The 21825-nt window shown below is 41.8% G+C and overlaps 1 protein-coding gene across 2 annotated transcripts in view; it reads right to left on the bottom strand.

Moving 5' to 3' along the window:
* DNAAF11 (dynein axonemal assembly factor 11) overlaps window positions 1-21825 on the bottom strand; it is a 72747-nt gene that overhangs the window by 7934 nt on the left and 42988 nt on the right. The window contains exons 9-11 of one of the 2 annotated variants that reach the window (XM_040262116.1): window positions 20312-20381; window positions 19408-19503; window positions 15485-17766 (exon numbers count right to left, since the gene is read on the bottom strand). In XM_040262116.1, coding sequence (XP_040118050.1) covers window positions 17695-17766; window positions 19408-19503; window positions 20312-20381 — 238 coding nt within the window. In that variant the 3' untranslated portion in view covers window positions 15485-17694. Of the gene's footprint in view, window positions 1-15484; window positions 17767-19407; window positions 19504-20311; window positions 20382-21825 lie in introns of those variants that run through there. The other variant, XM_040262115.1, reaches the window with a different exon arrangement.

Genomic DNA, 21825 nt, shown 5'->3' with positions numbered 1-21825 from the left:
AACAAGTCAAAACTCCTCTCCCTGGTCCACTGACCAAGGTGGGGGATTTCCGCCCTTCCTTTTCAAGGAAGAGGGAGATCTGGAGTGGGTGCACATTCCTCTCTCCTCCACCCTCACCAGCTCTTTCTCTCGGACAATGGGATGCTTCATTTACTTGCCACATCTCACTGGCGGGCAGGGTCACTCCTCTGAAAGGTGAGCGCCACCAGCCACCCTTTCTCCATCCTGCCTGAGACTTCCTGCCACACAGCAGTGATCAGATCTGCGCAACTGATGATGAAGGAAAAACACTAGGCTTGGATCCAGCTCCGCTCCCATCTGTTGGCCAGGCAGGCATGCTGGACTAATTATCTGTATTTGGGGAGGGAGTTAGGGACCCCGGGTTAGCCTCAACCCTCAACCAGATTCTCCAATCCAATCTTTACTAGACCTTTGCACTGGTGTGCTGAACACTGAATCAAACTGATAGATAGGGTCGTGTGTTTCCCATCTGACTAGTGATTCTTGGCAGCATGAGCCACATTGGTCAGAACCCCAGAAAGCCCAGCCCATTGTTCATTCTATGTATGCTTTGTATGCTTCAACACATGGATGATGAATGAACAAATGAAGCAATGCATCCTAGTCTGGGGGCTGTAGCGTCAAACTCAGGGAGGTGAGTGTTCTTATTGTCCTTGATGGTAATCCATCTCCTTGTGGTGGTATAACGGTTCAGTTCAGTTCAATCTCTCAGTTGTGTCCGACTCTGTGATTGCATGGAGAGCAGCATGACAGGCTTCTCTGTCCATCACTAACTCCCAGAGCTTGCTCAAACTCATGTCCATTGAGTCAATGATGCCATTCAACCATCTCATCCTCTGCCATCCCCTTCTCCTCCTGCCCGGCACCAGGGTCTTTTCCAATGAGCTGGCTCTTCGCATCAGGTGGCCACACTATTGGAGCTTCAGCTTCAGTATCAGTCCTTCCAATGAATATTCAGGACTTATTTCCTTTAGGATTGACTAGTTTGATCTCCTTGCAGTCCAAGGGACTCTCAAGAGTATTCTTCAACACCATAGTTCAAAAGCATCAATTCTTCAGTGCTCAGCTTATGGTCCAACTCTCACATCCATACATGACTACTATATGGATAAAACCATAGCTTTGACTAGATGGACCTTTGTTGGCAAAGTAATGTTTCTGCTTTTTAATATGCTGTCTAGGTTGGTCATAGTTTTTCTTACAAAGAGCAAGTGTCTTTTAATTTCATGGTGGTATATAGACCAGTTGTTTTTTTTTTTTTTTTTGATACTGTGGTTGTATATTTTTCTATCACATTTTATAAAAATTCAATTTGTGTATGTGTGATTTAGTTCAGCCCCCTTCCCATAGATCTCATGGGAGGGCCTATGTGCAATGCAGAAATAAAAGATCTGCTTAAATTCCACCCTCTCATTATATGTATTGAACATCCCACTAGGGAAAATATACCTTCAAGCATCACTGATGGTTTGTGTGATGGGCAGACTTTTTCTGAGACTTCAAAAGAGAGGAAAATAACAACAACGAGAGCTGCATGTTCCAAACACAGGAAATTACAAGGCTGGAAGAGTTTCTTTTGAAACATTTTTTTAAAAAGGTATATTCTGCATAGCAAAACCTTGTAGAAGGAAACCATGGAAGAACCAACAACAAAAGCCACCAATCAATGTTCACTAAATAATTAGATGAACTGACTCATGCAAAGGTTTGCCCAGTGCAGCAGGTTTTTATTATCATCAAATGAGATTTGTTTTGGAGGAAGCGAATCTTAAAATGGTATATTTGTTATGTTTTAAAGTCTATTTCTTGCCAATTTTATTGTTTTCCATTTCTTGCTGGCCGATGATATATTTTCAAATGTTAATGTGGCAGAGTAGACATGTTTATACTATTTTAATGTGAAAACTTTTTTTTTTAATTTTCTCTACTTGAATTAGTGTAATGGATACAAACATTTCCCCTGTGTTCCTGGCCGATTCTTAAAGAAATGGAAATACTTTTCAGTTTCTACTGATGCCAGTTCTGGTTTATTAAGGGGCTTCCCAGGTGGCCCAGTGGTAAGGAATCTGCCTGCCAATGCAGCAGACTTGCACAGACTTGCAGTTCAACCCCTGGGTCAGGAAGATTCTCCCAGAAAAGGAAATGGCAACCCACTCCAGTATTCTCACCTGGGAAAATTCCATGGACAGAGGAGCCTGGCAGGCTTCAGTCCATGGGGTCGTAAAGAGTCGGACACAACTGAAGCAACTGAGCATACACACACTGGTTTATTAAGCCACATTAATGTCAAATAAGAGGGCAAAGAAAGAGTTGAGGAGACTAAACAGAGATGCTTCCCAGTTGAGGGGAACAGAAGAGGTTGTAGGTGTTGGGGTAATGAGAACTGGCACTTCTTCCTGGGATGGGGCGCAGCAGACCCTCCCTCTGAGAGGCAGGGTGGCAGCGTGTGGAGGAGCAGTGCTGCCCGGGAGAACGTCCTCTAATGATGGAGATGTTCCAGGCTGACCCTGGAGTGCTTGAGTACTTGAGATATGATTAGTGTAACAAAGACATTGAAGTGTTCACTTTATTTCATCTTTCAGTTCAGTTCAGTTCAGTCGCTCAGTCATGTCCGACTCTTTGCGACCCCATGAATTGCAGCACGCCAGGCCTCCCAGAGTTCACTCAGACTCCCAGAGTTAACTCAGACTCACGTCCATCGAGTCCATGATGCCATCCAGCCATCTCATCCTCTGTCGTCCCCTTCTCCTCCTGCCCCCAATCCCTCCCAGCATCAGAGTCTTTTCCAATGAGTCAACTCTTCCCATGAGGTGGCCAAAGTACTGGAGTTTCAGCTTTAGCATCATTCCTTCCAAAGAAATCCCAGGGCTGATCTCCTTCAGAATGGACTGGTTGGATCTCCTTGCAGTCCAAGGGACTCTCAAGACTCTTCTCCAACACCACAGTTCAAAAGCACCAATCTTTGGCGCTCAGCCTTATTCACAGTCCAACTCTCACATCCATACATGACCACAGGAAAAACTATAGCCTTGACTAGACGGATCTCTGTTGGCAAAGTAATGTCTCTGCTTTTGAATATGCTATCTAGGTTGGTCATAACTTTTCTTCCAAGGAGTAAGCATCTTTTAATTTCATGGCTGCAGTCACCATCTGCAGAGATTTTGGAACCCAAAAAATAAAGTCTGACACTGTTTCCACTGTTTCCCTGTCTATTTCCCATGAAGTGATGGGACCGGATGCCATGGTTTTCGTTTTCTGAATGTTGAGCTTTAAGTCAACTTTTTCACTCTCCACTTTCACTTTCATCAAGAGGCTTTTTAGTTCCTCTTCACTCTCTGCCATAAGGGTGATGTCATCTGAATATCTGAGGTTATTGATATTTCTCCTGGCAATCTTGATTCCAGCTTGTGTTTCTTCCAGCCCAGCCTTTCTCATGATGTACTCTGCATAGAAGTTAAATAAGCAGGGTGACAATATACAGCCTTGATGTACTCCTTTTCCTATTTGAAACCACTCTGTTGTTCCATGTCCAGTTCGAACTGTTGCTTCTTGACCTGCATACAGATTTCTCAAGAGGTAGGTCAGGTGGTCTGGTATTCCCATCTCTTTCAGAATTTTCCACAGTTTCTTGTGATCCACACAGTCAAAGGCTTTGGCATAGTCAATAAAGCAGAAATAGATGTTTTTCTGGAACTCTCTTGCTTTTTGCATGATCCAGCGGATGTTGGCAATTTGATCTCTGGTTCCTCTGCCTTTTCTAAAACCAGCTTGAACATCAGGAAGTTCACGGTTCACGTATTGCTGAAGCCTGGCTTGGAGAATTTTGAGCATTACTTTACTAGCATGTGAGATGAGTGCAATTGTACGGTAGCTTGAGCATTCTTTGACATTGCCTTTCTTTGGGATTGGAATGAAAACTGACCTTTTCCAGTCCTGTGGCCACTGCTGAGTTTTCCAAATTTGCTGGCATATTGAGTGCAGCACTTTCACAGCATCATCTTTCAGGATTTGAAATAGCTCAATAGGAATTCCATCACCTCCACTAGCTTTGTTTGTAGTGATGCTTTCTAAGGCTCACTTGACTTCACATTCCAGGATGTCTGGCTTTAGATGAGTGATCACACCTTCGTGATTATCTGGGTGGTGAAGATCTTTTTTGTACAGTTCTTCTGTGTATTCTTGCCACCTCTTCTTAATATCTTCTGCTTCTGTTAGGTCCATACCATTTCTGTTAATGTTAATTTCTACTGATCAAGCCAGAAAGTGAAAGTGAAGTCGCTCAGTCATGTCCGACTCTTTGCGACCCCATGGACTGTAGCCTATCAGGCTCGTCCATCCATGGGATTTTCCAGGCAAGAGTGCTGGAGTGGATTGCCATGTCCTTCTCCAGGGGATCTTCCCGACCCAGGAATTGAACCCAGGTCTCCTGCATTGCAGGCAGATGCTTTACCATCTGAGCCACCAGCCAGAGTTAGCCCCAAACCCAACTGTGGGCTGCTTGACTCTTCTATAGGAGTGAAGGTCATCTACCCATACCAGTTACCCCTAATTTATCTGTGGGCCTTGACCACATGGCCTTTTCAGTTCTGGAACTCTCTGCTCCTTCCTTGACATGCCTGGGACCCTACACTGAGTGTGAGAACCCAGAGCCTATGTTTCAGTCTCTCTGGTCAACGTGGGGTATAAGGTTGCTCCCTTAGCCTGACTCAGGATGACTCCAAAGGACCATGTGAGCCCCAGAGCTCACTGTGGCATCAGCTGGGGCCTCTGACAGGCCAGCATCACCCCTCAGCTTCTCCCTCTTCCCAATCCTGGATCCTTCCCTCCCACAGGATTGGACCCCTAAGCTGCTCCTAACAAACATTTTGCATGAGAATCTCTGTCTCAGAGTCTGCTTCCTGTGGAGCAGTGGCATCTGAGCACTTAAGAAAACTTTTTTTTCAATTACATCAAATGAAACCAGTATTAGTTAAAATTCATGAAAATGTCAACTTTAAGAATAAAAGCTTTGGAGCCAAAAGCACAGGTTTTGTACTGCTTTGTGCTATAAACACACTAATCAGAATGGGAGCATATGCATAATTAGAGTCTTAAAGTACCCCCATTTCTAACACTGTTATTTGTCCCATAATAATAAGCTCAGACAGAGATTCTCTGTGTTTATGGAAATGCAAATAGCATCACAAATTTGGAACTTTTCTTCATGGGAGTTTGCTGTGTACAGGAATCTCAATGTGTTGCTTATTTTTAAAAGATATTTTCAGCTCATTTAGTTTCACAGGTTCTTTTAAGTTTAAAAGTTAGGGGGAATTAAGAAATCAGCAGTGAGAAAAATATCAACACCAACACTCATATTATTACCAACATTCATCTTAACATCAATATTCATATGAATAGCAGGAAAAACTCTTCTGATAAGAGATCTAGTTTTTCTGGGCAGAGGACCGTAGGTTCAGAGGTCCAAGGCACTGAAATAGTACAGTGTGGTTTCTCTATCTGCAGCCCTAGTGCTACTTCCTCTCTAGAAAATGATGCTCATTAACTTCAAGCTTCTTACTTATTTGTACAAAGTGTGTTTAGGGATGACTAATGGAAAAGCTGTAAGAACCAAAATATGTCTAATAAATTACATAATGTGGGCCAACTGGCTTCCTGAATCCACAGAGGGAAATGTAATCAACAGCTTGAAAATTCAATTGTGGGACATGCACACAGGTACAGCTTAACATTGTAATAGTGTTATATATTTTTTTAAAAAACGACTTTTGATATGGACCATTTTTTAAAGTCTTTATGAATTTGTTATAGTACTTCTTCTGTTTTATGTCTTGGTTTTTTGGCTGCCAGGCATGTGGGATCATAGCTTCCCGACCAAGGATCAAACTTTCACCACTGCATTGGAAGGCAAAGTCTCAGGAAAGTCCCAATAGTGTTATACTATTTTAACTCATGTGTGCGTGCTAAGTCACTTCAGTCATGTCCGACTCTTTGTGACCCCATGGACTGTAGCCCACCAGGGTCCTCTGTCCATGGGATTTCCCAGGCAAGAATACTGGAGTGGATTACCATTTTCTTCTCCAGGGGATCTTCCCCACCCAGGGATCAAAAGTGTGTCTTCTGTAGGTGAATTCTTTACCACTGAGCCACCAGGGAGAACTTGTATCTTATATAATGTACAGTCTAATAAATACAGTTAAATCTTTATTTTATACTATTTTTGTTACTACAGAATAATCTTTGTTCCATTAAATGCTTTTGTGCTTTAAATTTTATCATATCCAATATTAATTTTTGTCATAACCACTCTAATTTTGCTAGAATTCAGCTAATACAGCTTTATTCATTCCTTTCTTTATATATTTCCTGCCTTTTAGAATCTTATAAACAAGATAGAAGAACCAATTTTACAACCATTAACTTCCCTACAGATTTTCTGCATTTAATGTTTCCTTCCTCATGCTTTCTGATTCCATGTAACTGTATTGACTTTTGTTTGCACTTAACTTCTGTAATGCTTTGTAATTTACATATTTTTATTTAATTCTACACAACTTCCCTAAAAACATTTTATATTAAATATCAACATGAATAAACTAATATATATATTGGGGGATTGTGAAATAAAAAGTATATATTACTAGGCTCTTCCCATTCATACTTTTCCTCTTTTCATGTTTTAATCTAATCTTTATAAATCAAATAATTGTCCTTTTTGTATCACCTACACCACTTCTTTCAAGGCAATGATGACTTTTTGAATCCTTCTGAAACATTGTAGTGAAGAAGTGATGTCGCTCAGTTGTGCCCGACTCTTTGCGACCCCGTGGACTGTAGCTTACAAGGCTCCTCTGTCCATGGAATCTTCCAGGCAAGAGTACTGGAGTGGGTTGCCATTTCCTTCTCAAAATAATTAAAGCTACTTCTCTAAGATATGGACTTTGAGAATAATACCTTGGAGAGACGACTGTGTCTCAGGACTGACCCGTGAGTGGGGGACGGTAATGGGTGCAGGGGAATGGGTCCCACTGCACTGTCATTACGTCCTCAGCTCAGCGTGGCACAGCAGGAAGATAGCACCCTCGGTCCTCACTCTGCCAGACATCCCTGAGCTATCTAACTCAGCACACGTCTCCCTTCTTCTTTGCATTTCCAAGACTTTACCCTAGGTGCCTAGGGCACAGTGTGTGCGTGCTTAGTCGCTCAGTCGTGTCCGACTATTTGAGACTCCATGGACTGTAGCCCGCCAGGCTCCTCTGTCCATGGGATTCTCCAGGCAAGAATACTGGAGTGGGTTGCCATTTCCTCCTCCAGGGGATCCTCCTGACCCACGGATCCCTGTGTCTCCTGCATTGGCAGGTAGGTTCTTTACCACTGAGCCACCTGTAGGTACTCATTAACATGTACAGAATATTTGAATAAGTGATGGATGGCAACAGGTTAGAACTAACAGCAAAGACTCCTGGAGCTGCTTCTTCCTGCCTATTCTGTCTACAAATAAGGAAGAGGCAGGGGTGCTATGGGCTGCAGCTTCTTGCATGCTGGCTCCTGTTGCACTGGGTCCAACAGTGAAGGAGAGCTTTAGGGAACCATAGAAGACTCCCATAGTTATGACTATGACAGTTGTCTCTGAGTTAGTAACATCATTTCAAGTTTAAGCAGAAGAATGAGAAGCTAAGTTACTTAACAAGTGTCTGAGCTTGTTTGCAACTGGGACTTAGAAACTGAGGCAAAGGACCGGTCTGGGTCAGTGGCTTCAACAAGGAAGAGACTGGAAGAAGGACCTTTCATTTATTTTTCGCTCCACAGCAATTTGCACTGTACTTTATCCATCTTGCTGTTTAGTCACTAAGTCGTGTCCGACTCTTTGTGACCCCATGGACTTCAATCCCTGGGTTGGGAAGATCCCTTGGAGAAGGAAATGGCAACCCACTCCAGTATCCTTGCCTGGGAAATCCTATGGGCAGAGGAGCCTGGTGGCCTGGCTTTAAACTAAGTGCTTATAATAAATCTTTGATAAAGTGAATAAATATTTTAATTGATTCATTAAAAATTCATTGTCTAAAGTTTTTCAGAATTTTGCAGAACGTTTTCCATTTCTGAGTTCTAGCACCTTATTTCCACATTGTGGCAAGCCAAACATGCTAAATAATTCCCTCATCTGATATTAATAACTTCCATATAATTTATTTATGGGTGCAGTATGTTTTTCCTCTGATATCATTTTGCTTCAGTACACACATTTAACATCTTCACCCATGCCTCATAAGTAGTTTCTAAAAATGTCTCTACTTTTTTTTCTTTATAAAACTTCCAAACTGTCTAAGCCCATTAGATACCAACCTGCCTTGACATAAGCCAGTTGTTTGATTTGGGGGGTTGAGCCAGGTACTGGGTGAGGTCCCTCACAATTGAAACAGATTATTATCTAGCAAAACATATCTCAACTTTAGAAGAAATGGACACTTGTATATTGTTCACTTTCTTATATATTTCTGGCATTTATGTTAATCAATTATCTATAATATTGACATTGAACATTTAAATATGCAAAGTTCAAATTCCTAGCAAGGAATATTCTTAATATAAAACTTCAGGATCAATAAGATTTTTTTATTTTCCTCTGGCATTAGAGGAAGTTAATATATGTACTCAGATTTATTGTTGACATTTTAACAACTTCATGATTTGTTAACTGTGTTCTGATTGACTTCACTAAGAAAGGCACATAATTCACTGAGCCCGTTAAAAAAAGATTCCTTTAAAGAATACAAGCTACTTCTTTTTCTCTTTAAAAAGGTCATTAATCCTAATCAGAAAATATATAAATTACCATTGGTACATTATTTTAAAATCTTTGAACAGATAAAAATACCTGTATAAGTCAACTATTTTGACGTGCCTTCTATCTCAAATAAAGACAACTGGCAGCAAAGAAAATTTAGATTTTTGAAAAACTGATCAGAAAAATAGGAAGGATGAGAATATTGACTTTGATTCCAAAGATACCTAAGCTGTCTGAGGAAAAATTTTAAGGGTGTAATTACTGATATTTATATGTACAATCAATACTGACGGTTGCACACAGTTTCATGGCTTTGAAATAAAAGGAGAACAAATCTAAATATCAAACAGTTCCTTCAAAATTCTTTCCTACTTGAAAAGTGCAATCTTATCTGACAGTTCCCCATGGAGGATCATCCACACACACAACCTAAAATTGAAAATGGTATTTTATTAGGTTAGGACAAACATCAAGAATGATAACAACGTTTTAAAAGAAAAGAAAATATCCTTTTGTAATGTTACTAGACGTCGTCTCAGTGGGAAATATCCTACATTTACTTGGACAAGTTCAAGATTATTCTTGTTTGTTCTGGGCCAGTGATATTTCAGAAGTGCTGGCGAGTTTACATCACCCCACTCCCCACCTCCCACAACAGGGAACAGCCATCAACCAAATATCCTCAGGGGTTGGTTACTACTGTCCCAGTTCCTCACCCCTTAGGTAGAGTTATTCTGAAGTATGTGTTTTTCGGTCTTCCCAGGGGAGGCTCAGTGGTGAAAGAATCCACCTGCCAACACAGGAGATTCGGGTTTGATCCCTGGGTCGGGAAGATCCCCGGGGAAGGAAATGGCAACTCACTCAAGCTTTCTTGCCTGGGGAATCCCATGGACAGAGGAGCCTGGGGGGTTACAGTCCGCAGCGTTGCATAGAGTTAGACATGACTGAGCAACTAACTCTTACACTTTCCCAGAGCACGTGGGCTTCCTTGGCGGCTCAGTGGTAAAGAATGCCCCTGCCAGTGCAGGAGGTGCGGAAGACAAGGGTTCGATCCCTGGGTGGGGAAGATCTCCTGGAAAAGGAAATGGCAACCCCCTCTAGAATGCTTGCCTGGGAAATCCCATGGACAGAGGAGCCCGGTGGGCTACAGTCCACAGGGCTGCAAAGAGTTGGACGTGGCTCGAGAGACTCAGCAAGAACGTGTTCTGCACAGTCTCCCAGAGCTTCCCCACTGGGGTTGCTGGCACTTCTCTTGGTTGCCTCCCTCCCCTACTTCCTGATCAGCACGCTCTTAGTTCTCAAATAAACCACTGTGCTGATATCTCTCAGGTAGCTTCCACTTTCAGGGAGGCCACACATTTTAAAAAGTGTTTTACAGGTCAAATGTGAGTCTGTGTCTCACAATTTAATAGACAGCAAGGAGATCAAACAAGTCAATCCTAAAGGAATATTCACTGGAAGAACTGATGCTGAAGCTGAAGCTCCAATACTTTGGCCACCTGATGCAAACAGCTGTCTCATTGGAAAAGATCCTGATGCTGGGGAAGACTGAAGGCAAGAGAAGGGGATGACAGAGGATGAGATGGTAGGAGGGTATCACCGACTCAATGGACAAGAGCTTGAGCAAACTCCGGGAGATGGTGAAGGACAGGGAAGCCTGGGATGCTGCACTCCACAGGGTTGCAAAGAGTTAGACATAACTTAGCAACTGAACAGCAATCACTTTGGGACTCTCAGGTTTCCCTTAAGGAGGAACAGTAGGAAACTGGTGTAGTCAGATTCCAAAACACTGACTAACTTACTACTGGGATCCCACTCAAGTCTCTGTGAACACCTCATTTAATTTTCAGTGTGGGCTGAATACTTACTTGAAAAAAAAAACACAACTATCTACCTACTACCTATTTACCTATAATCTGAGTCTACAGATGATGTTAATGTCTAGATGCCTGGGTTTTGCCAGGCATGTGTGGATGGTACTCACTACTGTCACTCAAGTTCACGGCCCGGTTTGGGGGCCATTTCGATAGCTGTTTAGACAGGCTGAGACTTTCTCAGGCCTGGCTGGCTTCTCACTCACCTTCCTCTGGGTTACGGTCCTTTGGAGTCACATCTCAAAATGCGCATGGCTTCCTAGAGCCCACCTAGCCTGGCTTCCCTGCTAGGCTCTGACTTTGGCTTTTTTCTTCTCATCCCTGTGTGGTCACTGAAAGCATGGTTTATTCTCTCAGTCTTTCCTTCGATCAGTGGGCAGTAACTGCTCATTATCTCATCACTGCCAAGATGTTTTTAAAATATGTACTCTATATTCCTACATTTTCTTTAGTGCGACTGTCACTCCTAATGACCTACTTGGCAACTAGCAGATGGTGGAGCTCGAGAGATGTTACTGACGGTCACGAGACTATGTAGAGAGTGAGTGTAGAGAAGACAAGTGAGGTTCCAGGATTGAATGATGGATATGCCAACTTTCAGAGGCCTGAGCAGGAGAAAGAACCAGCAAAGAAGTATCCAGGGGCAGAGACCATCCGGTGAGCAGAACCTAAGAGAACCCAATCAAAGTGGTGTGTCTAATGCCAATGGAACATCTGTTTAAAAATGGAGGGGCTGATTAATGGTATAAAAACCTCTTGAAAGGTCAGAGAAGAAGAGGAAGGGGGCTGACTGCTGGATCTAGTCACATAGATCTTGCTGCTGCTGTTGCTAAGTCGCTTCAGTCGTGTCCGACTTTGTGCGACCCCATAGATGGCAGCCCACCAGACTCTGCCGTCCCTGGGATTCTCCAGCCAAGAACACTAGAGTGGGTTGCCATTTCCTTCTCCAATGCATGAAAGTGAAAAGTGAAAGTGAAGTTGCTCAGTCGTGTCCGAATCTTAGCGACCCCATGGACTGCAGCCTACCAGGCTCCTCAGTCCATGGGATTTTCCAGGCAAGAGTACTGGAGTGGAGTGCCATTGCCTTCTCCATAGAGAGGACTAGAGACCTCAAAAAGAGATGTTTCATGGATGGGGGTGGGGAAACTGGAGAAAAGATGAATACCTCATTAGGGTTAGTTTTAGAAATTGTGAGAAAAAAATTGGAACAGAAAATATAGATGTCTTCTTTCAGAGTTTTGCTGTGAATCAGTTCAGAACAGTTAAGTAGAGGGGAATGTTTTTATTGGTGTACTGTTTTATTTTGGAGAAGGGAGACGTTTTAGCATGTTTTCTAATATAAGTTGTGTGTGGAGAAAATTCAGTGAAGATGCAGAAGAGAGAATTGTCAGAGGGGAAAAACAGCCTTTCATAGGCAAGTGGAAATAGGAGCTAACACATATCTAGAGAGTTCACATAGAGCACAGACAGTTCATTCATAGGATAAGGATGGCCAAGGAGGCCAAGCGGGGAAAGATATGATGTTTGGGGTATGTGGAAATCATCCTTTGATGCTTCTACTTTTCCAGCACTGCAAGTTTTTAGGAATGAGCTGAGGAAGAGAAAGAATGTTCTACAAGAGTAGAAGTATGAATGGAATAGAAAAACCCAGCAAGATGACCAGGTGGCCTTCACTCTAGACCATCTTGAAATTAACATTCAGAGAGTAAAACTGAGTTTACGTTGGGCATATCATAAGCTTACTTGAGTAGAGATAAAGTACTGAGAAATGTGTTCAAATAATAAGGCAAAGGGCGTCTGAGACTGTTTTCTAGAATCATGGTCTGTAACATTGACCTCTAATATGTGACCTTTGTCTCCTGTGCTCAATAAAGCAGAATCAAGCAGGATGTTCACCGAATGAAGCTGTAAATAGATTTTGTTGTTCAGTTCAGATGGTGCCTTCTTTAATCCCAGTTAATTATTCTGAAAGAACACCCAAAGGAAATCAGGAAGCATTTTCTTGGAGTGCTCCTGGAACTTGTCAGTTGAGAATCTAGACGGGAGTTTAATTGAATGACTATGCACGTTTCCCTGTGAATGCAAAATCTCAGTTAAATCTTGTTAAGCTGGCCTGTGATGAGATCATGCGCCAAGTACTCCCAGGCTGATGATGATAAGACTGTTCATGGACATACCAGTGAGTCTAACCACACGTTTAAGAAAATGTATAGAAGGACAAGCATGAACTCTCAGAAAATCTGACAGGGAATAATTCTACTCAGAATAGAAACTAAAGTCGTACATACAGTGAGAAAGTGAAAGTCACTCAGTCATGTCCAACTCTTTGCTACCCCATGGACTATACAGTCCATGGGATTCTCCAGGCTGGAATACTGGAGTGGGTAGCCATTCCCTCCTCCAGGAGATCTTCCCAACCCAGGGATTGAACCCAGGTCTCCTGCACTGCAGGCAGATTCTTTAACCAGGTGAGCCACCAGGGAAGCCTAAGAATACTGGAGTGGGTAACCTATCCCTTCTCCAGCAGATCTTCCCGACCCATGAATTGAATGGGATCTCCTGCCTTGCAGGCAGATTCTCTACCAGCTGAGCTATCAGGGTAATGGATAATATTAATTAACAGTAACATGAGCGCAGGGTGTATTATGCCCCAAGTGGTCACCTAGGTGCTTTTCATATTCATTTATATAATCCTCAATACAACCTTTAGAGGTGTGACTGACCATTAATATCATTGTATGGACAAGGAATCTAAGGCAGAGAGGGAGAAATAATTTGCTCAAGATCATGCAACTGTTGAGTAGAAGTATCAAGATTTAACCCAGGTTCTCTGGCTCCAGAGACCATCTCTTTTCACTGTCTCTAAATGGTAACAGCAATAAAAATTCAAATGGCATTCCTGGAGGCAGAATTGGATGAAATTGTTTGAAAGTTAACCTGGAATAACACGCATGGAAAAATAATGAGGAAATGATTGAGGAGGGAGAAGAGTAATTAGGGGAGATTCTTGTTGTAAATATTAAAATGTATTTTAAAGTTGCATTTAATGTATTTACTTGCTCAATAAAAATTTATTGACCACCTACTCTGTGTCTGGCTCAGTTCTAGGTACCAGTGACACAGCAGTAATAAGAGCAGACAAAAGTCCCTATTCTCATGAACCTTAAATTTTTGTTGATGGAGACAGACAAAGAAAGAAACATTTAAATACCTGACTGTCCAGTGGTGATACATTCTTATGAAGAAAAATACAGCAGAAACAGAGGATAGAGAACACTGAGGTAGGGAAGGGGAAGCCTGCTAAATATTGGGATCAGGAAAGAAATGGTGAAATAACACTTGAAAAAAAAAATCCAAAAGAAGGGACAGAGCAGACCGTGAGGATACCTGGAAGACTGGCATTCTAGCAGAGAGAACAGCAAGTACTAAGGACCGGGGTAGGAGGATGCTTGTCATATTTGTGAAATGGCAAGGAGGCCAAGGTGGCTGGAATGATGAGAGGGCAAGGCGACAGAAGATAATGTCAGAGGGATCGTGGCAGGAGAAGATTCTTGGGGGGATCTTGTTTTTAACTCTGACTAGAAAACATGACTTGGTCTGATTTACACACACTGTAAAATGATCATTTGGCTGCTGTGTTGAGAAAAGGAAAAACGACTCTTCCCCAAAGAAGGATAGTGAATTTCTGGTAAACAGATGACACCGTGGGTCCATGTTTCTTGAATGGATATACCTAATGGAATAAATGGCGACAGGCACTAGAGACAGAGATTCTTTACACAGACTCTCAAAGCTAAGACTGAAGAGTATGGCAAAACCAATACAGAATTGTAAAGTAAAATTAAAAAACAAACAAACAAATAAATAAATAAATAAAACAGTGCTGGAAACGAGCGGGAAATGCCACTGACCCGTGGAGCAGGACTGAGAAAAACCTCATGAGATGCAGAATGCTTCCTCCTCCTCTATTACCTGGGCAGTTGACCTCCTATTCTCTAACGTCACTTTCTTTCTTTCTTTTGAATTTTATTTATCTTTGACTGTGCTGGGCCTTCACTGCTGCTCGGGCTGTCTCTAGTTGCGGCGAGCGGGGGCTTCTCTTCACTGCAGTGCGTGGGCTGCTCATCGCGGTGGTCTCCTGTTTTGGAGCACGGGCTCTAGGTACTCAGGATTCAGCAGTTGTAGCTCTCAGGGCTTGAGAGTACAGGCTCAGCTGTGGCCCACAGGTTTAGCTGCCCCGCAGCATGTGGAATCTTCTCAGACCAGGGATCGGACCCATGTCCCCTGTACTGACAGGCGGATTCCTAACCCCTGGACCACCAGGGGAGTCCCCTAATGCCACGTTCTGAGAAAGCCAGAGTACTTTTTCATCCACAACCCCAGCCAACTCTTCCAGCTAAGGTATCAACCCTTGAAGTCATAGTGGAGGAGATGGCCTTCCGGGAGGCATGGGACCCACAAGTCAACTTATAATGATGGCCAATGGAGATGGGAATTCTGCAGGGAATTGTAGGGATTGTGATGTCTGGGTATTATACCAACCCACAGATACAGATTTGGTACCAGATGTTGGGAAGCAGCTGGTATCATGGAGCTAGCACGAGATAAGAGCCTTTGGGTGTGGTGCTGAGTTGGGAGAACCCACCAGCAGGTCAGCAAGGGACTATTCAGCCACGACCCCTGTGACAAAGAACAGATGTGAAACTTGCCTGCTTATTATCAGCACCCAGTCTGTACAGACCCAGCCTCATTCAGGGGCAGGAAAGGGAAAAAGATCCATTTGACATCTTTGACAAAATGCTGAGTTAAGTGGCTAATAAATAGTTGAGCAGTTTGTGGTTCCATTACAAATTTTGCGTCCTTGAAAAAATGTATACAAAGTTCATTGCGGCATCTCCACAAACACAGTTGTAGTTGTCCCATCACAGACATCATCAAATAGATTAGCTCTTCACAAATAATCTTTACAAATACCATCACAAAGAAGGAACAATTAAACAGCAAATTTGACCTTCTTTTCATTAATTTACAGTATCCAAGTATTATAAACTACCAAGGTCAATTTTAGGTGTTTCCTGAAGTACTAAGTTATCACTGAACATATTGACAACACTGTTTCCTATGAATGAATCAAAAGTATACCTAAGTGTCTACTTGATTTTTATGCTTTAAAACTCTAAGAATATGCCTCAGTCATTATAATGCGGGTCAGACCGACAATTCCTAGACACACAAGATGGTTCAGTGGGTCAAACTTCAGTACTTCAACTGTTTAAATCAACAGGAACGATGAAGATGCTAATTGTTACTAATACTTATTTTCAATAGTAACCATAAGTGAAGCTAGAATTTTTATTTTTAACTTTTGATGATTTTTTTAAGAAAAAAGCTTTTATTCTTTGAGTTTAATAGTCCTAACTCATAAATGAAAAACAACTAATTCTGGGCAAGTAAGTATTCTCCAAAGGTTGATTTTATCAACTAGCTACCTTTTAGGAGGAATAATGACAGAGAAAGAAATAAAAGAAATTATAAAAGAAATTATAAAAGGCAATAATTATTAGTTAATAATTTAATAACAATTTCAAAGGACTAATGAAAGGGATAGCTTGACATCAATGTTACTTTAACATAGTAGTCTAAAATCTTTTTTTAAAGTCTTTATTGAATTTGTTACAACATTGCTTCCATTTTTTGTTTGTTTTCTTTTTTCATTTTGGATTTTTGGCCAAGAGGCATGTGAGATCTCAGCTCCCCAACCAGGGATCATACCCACACTCCCTGCATTGGAAGGCCAAGTCTCAACAACTAGACCACTGGGGAAGTCCCTAAAATCTTAAAAAGTATATATCTCAAAGGAAAAAATGCTACTCAGTTTATTACTGAGAAAAAAAGAAACCTTCTGATTCTTTCTGTATAAATTATCCATCTTCAACTAAGCACTTCTAGAATGCTTTTTCTCCAATAAGCCATTTTTTATGCTTTGCATATATACTTAACATGAAAAATTTAAACTGATATAAAAACGGAAAGGATAATGGAAATAGAATGCTGCATTTATTTAAAAGATTCATGGGAAAAGAGCACAGAGGTCTTCTGATCAATGGCCTGGCACCCTGTAAAAGGTACACAAATTGCACATCTTGATTTTCTTTTAGGAAACCAGCAATTACCTTTTAATCTATGGCTTCTCACAATGGAAATTTCCAAAAAAACACAAAAAACAAAAAAGAAAGAACAGCGCTGATCACAGTGTCATTCAAATGTCTCTGTCGAAACACCAAAGTAATTGAGTTATTTCTTAGATTTCCCTATAGGATATTCTAATCAGCAAAGAAGCATTTCCTTCATTTGTTGTTGTCAACAAGGACAATGAGATTCTTATAGTCGAGTTTGTTGTCTTATTGCTTGACAACAAATTGTATTTGCTGTTTTATGGCCTCAGAGTAAAAATACATAATTGATTACTCAGAATCAATCTGTTACAAAACTGGCTTTGGGATAATGAAGGATTAGTAAATCATTATAGAAATCTTATTGGTTAATCAAGTTTATAATCTCTGTGCCCCCCAGGTCCCTTTTCTTCCTCAAAAGAACCCCGTCTTCCCCCTTTGAAACCTGAGTGACTGGGGCAAAGCTGACCCCACCCTCAGCTCAAGGCATAAGACTGTCGTTGTTTAGCAGCTAGGTAGTGTCCAGCTCTTTTGTGACCCCATGGACTGTAGCCTGCCAGGCTCCTCTGTCCATGGGGTTTCCCAAGCAAGAATACTGGAGTGGGTTGCCATTTTCTTCTCTAGGGGATCTTCCTGACCCAGGGATTGAATCTGTGTCTCCTGCATTGCCAGGCGGATTCTTTGCCACTGAGCCACCAGGGAAGCCCATGGCATGAGATAATAGTAACCAAACATAAAATAATAGGAATGAAGAAAGGATGACCATCTCTTTGACCAGAGATGTTCCACTGTCCACAGTCAAGCTCATCAAGATTTGTTGGACTCTTCAGCTAAATTGACCAAATCAGCGAAGCGGAGTTTTTATTCCATGGTGATAGGAGAGGGCCTTTCTCTGTGTCTTTCTCTGATTCTCTATCTTCAAGCAAGGTAAGAACAAGAAATCAAGTCACCTTAGTTACTGCTAGTGCTCAGGTCAGGAAGGAAGCTGGCTTAAGGACAAAGCTACATCAGAAAGGGTCTTAACCTTCCCTTGCCTGAACCCTCTCTACCTTCCACAGGTAGGAATGCTTCTTTATGGTGAAAGCCAGTTTTGTTTGGGGTTTCCTGCAGCTTGCAGCATGAAACATCCTAACTCATTCACAGAGTCTGTATTGAGGAATCCAAACTTTCTGTACAGACAAATGATTTTTTAAGTTTAATTTCCTTAAGTTCTTTCAGGGTCGTCATCTGTCCCTGTTAAGCCTGTTCTGGCTTCTAAAGAGCTTCTGTCTCAGACATTCAGCTCTGAGATCAAGGTTAAGGAGTCTGAAAGCCAGGTGAGGGGAAGCTGTCAGTTTTCAGAAGTCAGCCATATCTAAAGGACACGTACTTCTGCTCTCTCTGTCTGTGAGTCTATTCCTGTTTTGCATATAGATTCCTTTACATTTTTTTCAAGACTCTATATGTAAGTGATATATAGTATTTGTTTTTCTCTATCAGACATTTAGCAGAAGAGGGAGGAGGAAGGACAAATTAGGAGGATATCATTAACAGATACAAACTACTATCCATAAAATAGACAAGCAACAGGGATTTACTATAAAGCAGAATTATATTCATCATTTTATAAAACCTATAATGGAAAGTAATTTGCAAGAAAAAACCAAACCTGAATCAATGCTGTACACCTGAAACTAGTGCAATATTATAAATCAACTATACTTCAAATTTAAAAAACTGGGGAAAAAAATACATATACAACACTTCTCCTCTCAAATAAAAGATAAAAAAGAGTTTTAGTTAAAATACTCTCTAGTCTGTTTCATAAAAATAATACAAAAAACAATGATGACATCACTATTCACGGAGTGCTCACAGTGCTATGAATTTTATGTGTATTATCTTTCTCTGTTGTCATTAAACAGTCACTAAGTCATGTCTGACTCTTTGTGATACTGTGGACTGCAGCACGCCAGGCTCCTCTGTCCTCCATTGTCTCCGAGAGTTTGCTCAAATTCATGTCCACTGAGTTGGTGATGCTATCTAACCATCTCATCCTCTGCTGCCCCCTTCTCCTTCTGCCTTCAATCCTTCCTAGCGTCATTATCTTTCTTAAGAGCAATGTTAGGAAACAGAGGCCCAGCGTTAGGTTAATAAGGGGCCCAAAGTCACAAAACCAGTAAGCTCAATATTTGGAATTCAATCACATTTTTTTTCTTTTTAATTTTTAGGGACCCAAGGCCTATGTTAGGTAGGCCAATACCTATCCTCTCGAAGTTATCTGTAAGGAAAGCACTGATTGCCATGTGACAGACACGCTCAGTGGATCCTGTGATCCATACCCCGTAACTCTATCCCCATTCTAGTCTGAGAGGCAGAAGAAGGCTGCAGAGACAAGAACTGCTGGCAGGAGGAGTCAGCTGACCTTTGTTCTCCTACCTGACCTGGAGTGAGAAGATTTTCTGGCTCTCTCAGCCAAAAGGACCTTGATCAGAAGTCATCAGGAGCCCTAGTAGGTCAGGTTCCTTCAGGAACAAACATATCCAGATTTGAGATGGATCAAAATGGTGCTGCCTACCTTGGGCATGCAGACGACCAGGTGCCCTGTGGTCTGAGATCTTTTAGCAAAACTGCTGTCAGGTTTGACTTCTGCAGGGAGGACGAGCTGAAATGGCTGAGAGTAAACAGGAAGTATGGACAATGAGTGTATATTATACAAGGAAGTTTCTTTAAGAGGTATTTTTGTTACATATTTAAAATTCACCAATCGTTAAAAAAAATCTAATTAGACTTATTAGGAAACAAATAATATATGGGGCTATACTCCACAGGTACAAACTATTTTACCAATTGTAATGAGTGGTTTAAAGAAAAATTATCAGTCATAAATCATGATTGGTCTAATTATGATAATATGGCTGATAAAGCATTTATAGATAAAACATCCTATCATAAAATATCAACATATTTCCATGTTTAAAGTCTTTAGGCTATCTCACATGAATACTTAGAATTGGCAAAACATACTATTTCAAAAATGATAAAATTACAGTAGGAAAAGCTACCCACTTCAGTATTCTGGCCTGGAGAATTCCATGGACTGTATAGTCCGTGAGGTCACAGAGAGTTGGACACAACTGAGTGACTTTCACTTTCATGAATGAAACCATTAACAATTTTAAATGTGTATAATATTGACATATAATTTCAAGCACAGGCTACCTATATAGACTATCTTATCAGGTCTGGGAAAATGCTAACTAAATAGATACAGGTTAAAAATACTAATTTTACAAAGGTACACCATGGTCAGCAACCGTTTCTGCTTAATACCTCTCCTGTTGTAAAATCGTGTGTCTAAAAAAAATAGCACTGAGTTTCTCTTTTTCTGTTTTAAAATGGCTTAAACTTTTTTCTGAGGCAAGTTAGTTAGGTTTTAGGCTGAGTTCTGCAGTAGTAACAACCTACAGGGTCACACCTACCTTTCCCTTGACCACCACTCGCACGTACGTTGGCTGTACATCAACATCGATTAAAGAGGTGTCCAGATACCTTCAAAATTCAACAATCAAGTCTTGTAATTTTTCAAAGACATTAAGTTTAAAGAAGAACAAGTATAAAGTTGCACTTACGGGGCCATTTTAACTGAGGAAAGTTCACAGTTTCCATGATACACAGGTCTTAGACTATCCATCTTAAATTAATCCCCAGATCTCACAGGAAGTCCAATATATCAGCCATTTCATTTTTAGACCCACAAGTACACTTGGCATTGATTGCCCCTCACCCCAAAATATCTGCGGCCTGAAATACCAGAGGTTGGCAGAAAATGGCTTGCCATGCTCTTTCATGAATATTTTATTTTAAGCCCCTAAAACCGATGTGAATAGCCAGGGATGCTGAATCCACTAAGCTCCTGCTTCCTTGGGGCTCTGTTCGGTTCTATTTCCACAGCAGTTGTGCGGCTGTCCTTACACGACCATCCTGGAAGGCTGGTTCAGCTTCTCCCCGACTAGGAGTGTCCTGCCCAGGAAGCCCGGCACCCCAGCTCCCCCCGCCAACCATGACAGTAACCCCATCGTTTTCGACTCCACAAGAGGGGAAAGGTTTAGATTCCACACCGCTCTTTCAAATGAGAAGTCTGGCCAAATGGTTATTTTTATACATGTCAAAATACTGATTGGGAATGTTTGAAAACATAGCAATGACTCAAAACTCACAAACATTAAGTGAGGCAGGTAGGACAGACACAGGGTGACGGGCACAGACTCTGACCACACAGACTCGGGAGGACTGACTCCCCTTCCCTCCTGCTCGATTATCTAGGAGCACACGCCTTAACCTTTCTAAGCCTCTGTAGTCTCACCTGTAAAATGAGGATACAAATAGCAATCCCTAAGCTTGCTATGTGTATTTTACCACAGTTACAAAACGCAGTGTTGGGCCCGGGCCTAAGGGGTCACTTTCTGACTTCTGCAATTACTGTGTCTACTTTGACAAGACTCACCCCCCAACCCACCTTGGGTAATTCCAGGATAACAAGCCCTCCCAAGTCACCGGATTACTGAGAGGTTAAATAAGACAGAGCATGCAGCAAAACCCCTCGGAGAGACAAACGCCATTATTACAGTGTAAACGCCCACCGACTGGTCATCGGTAATCGTTCATTCACTCAGTCGTGTTGTTACTGAGCTCCTGACAGGTGTCAGGCGCTGCTTTAGGTGCTGGAGATACAAACAGGGAGGAACACACACAAGCTTCTGCCTCAACGTCACAGTTTTCACACTACAAGGAAATTTAGAGTTCGTCAGGTGGAAATCAAAAAGCAGGGCGAGGTGGAAGGAAGTGCTGGAGCAGGCAGGTACCGGTCTAGACTGGATGCTCGGGGTGCGCAGACAGGCCTCTCTGATAAAGTGACATCTGAATGGAGGCCTGAAGGTCATGAGGACACCTGAGGTGAGAGTGTCACAGGCAGAGGGAGGCGCCTGCACAGAGG

Source organism: Oryx dammah, unplaced genomic scaffold (genome assembly GCF_014754425.2).
Source record: "Oryx dammah isolate SB20612 unplaced genomic scaffold, SCBI_Odam_1.1 HiC_scaffold_19, whole genome shotgun sequence".
Classification (NCBI taxonomy): Eukaryota; Metazoa; Chordata; class Mammalia; order Artiodactyla; family Bovidae; genus Oryx; species Oryx dammah.
This window is presented reverse-complemented; position numbering and strand designations above follow the sequence as displayed.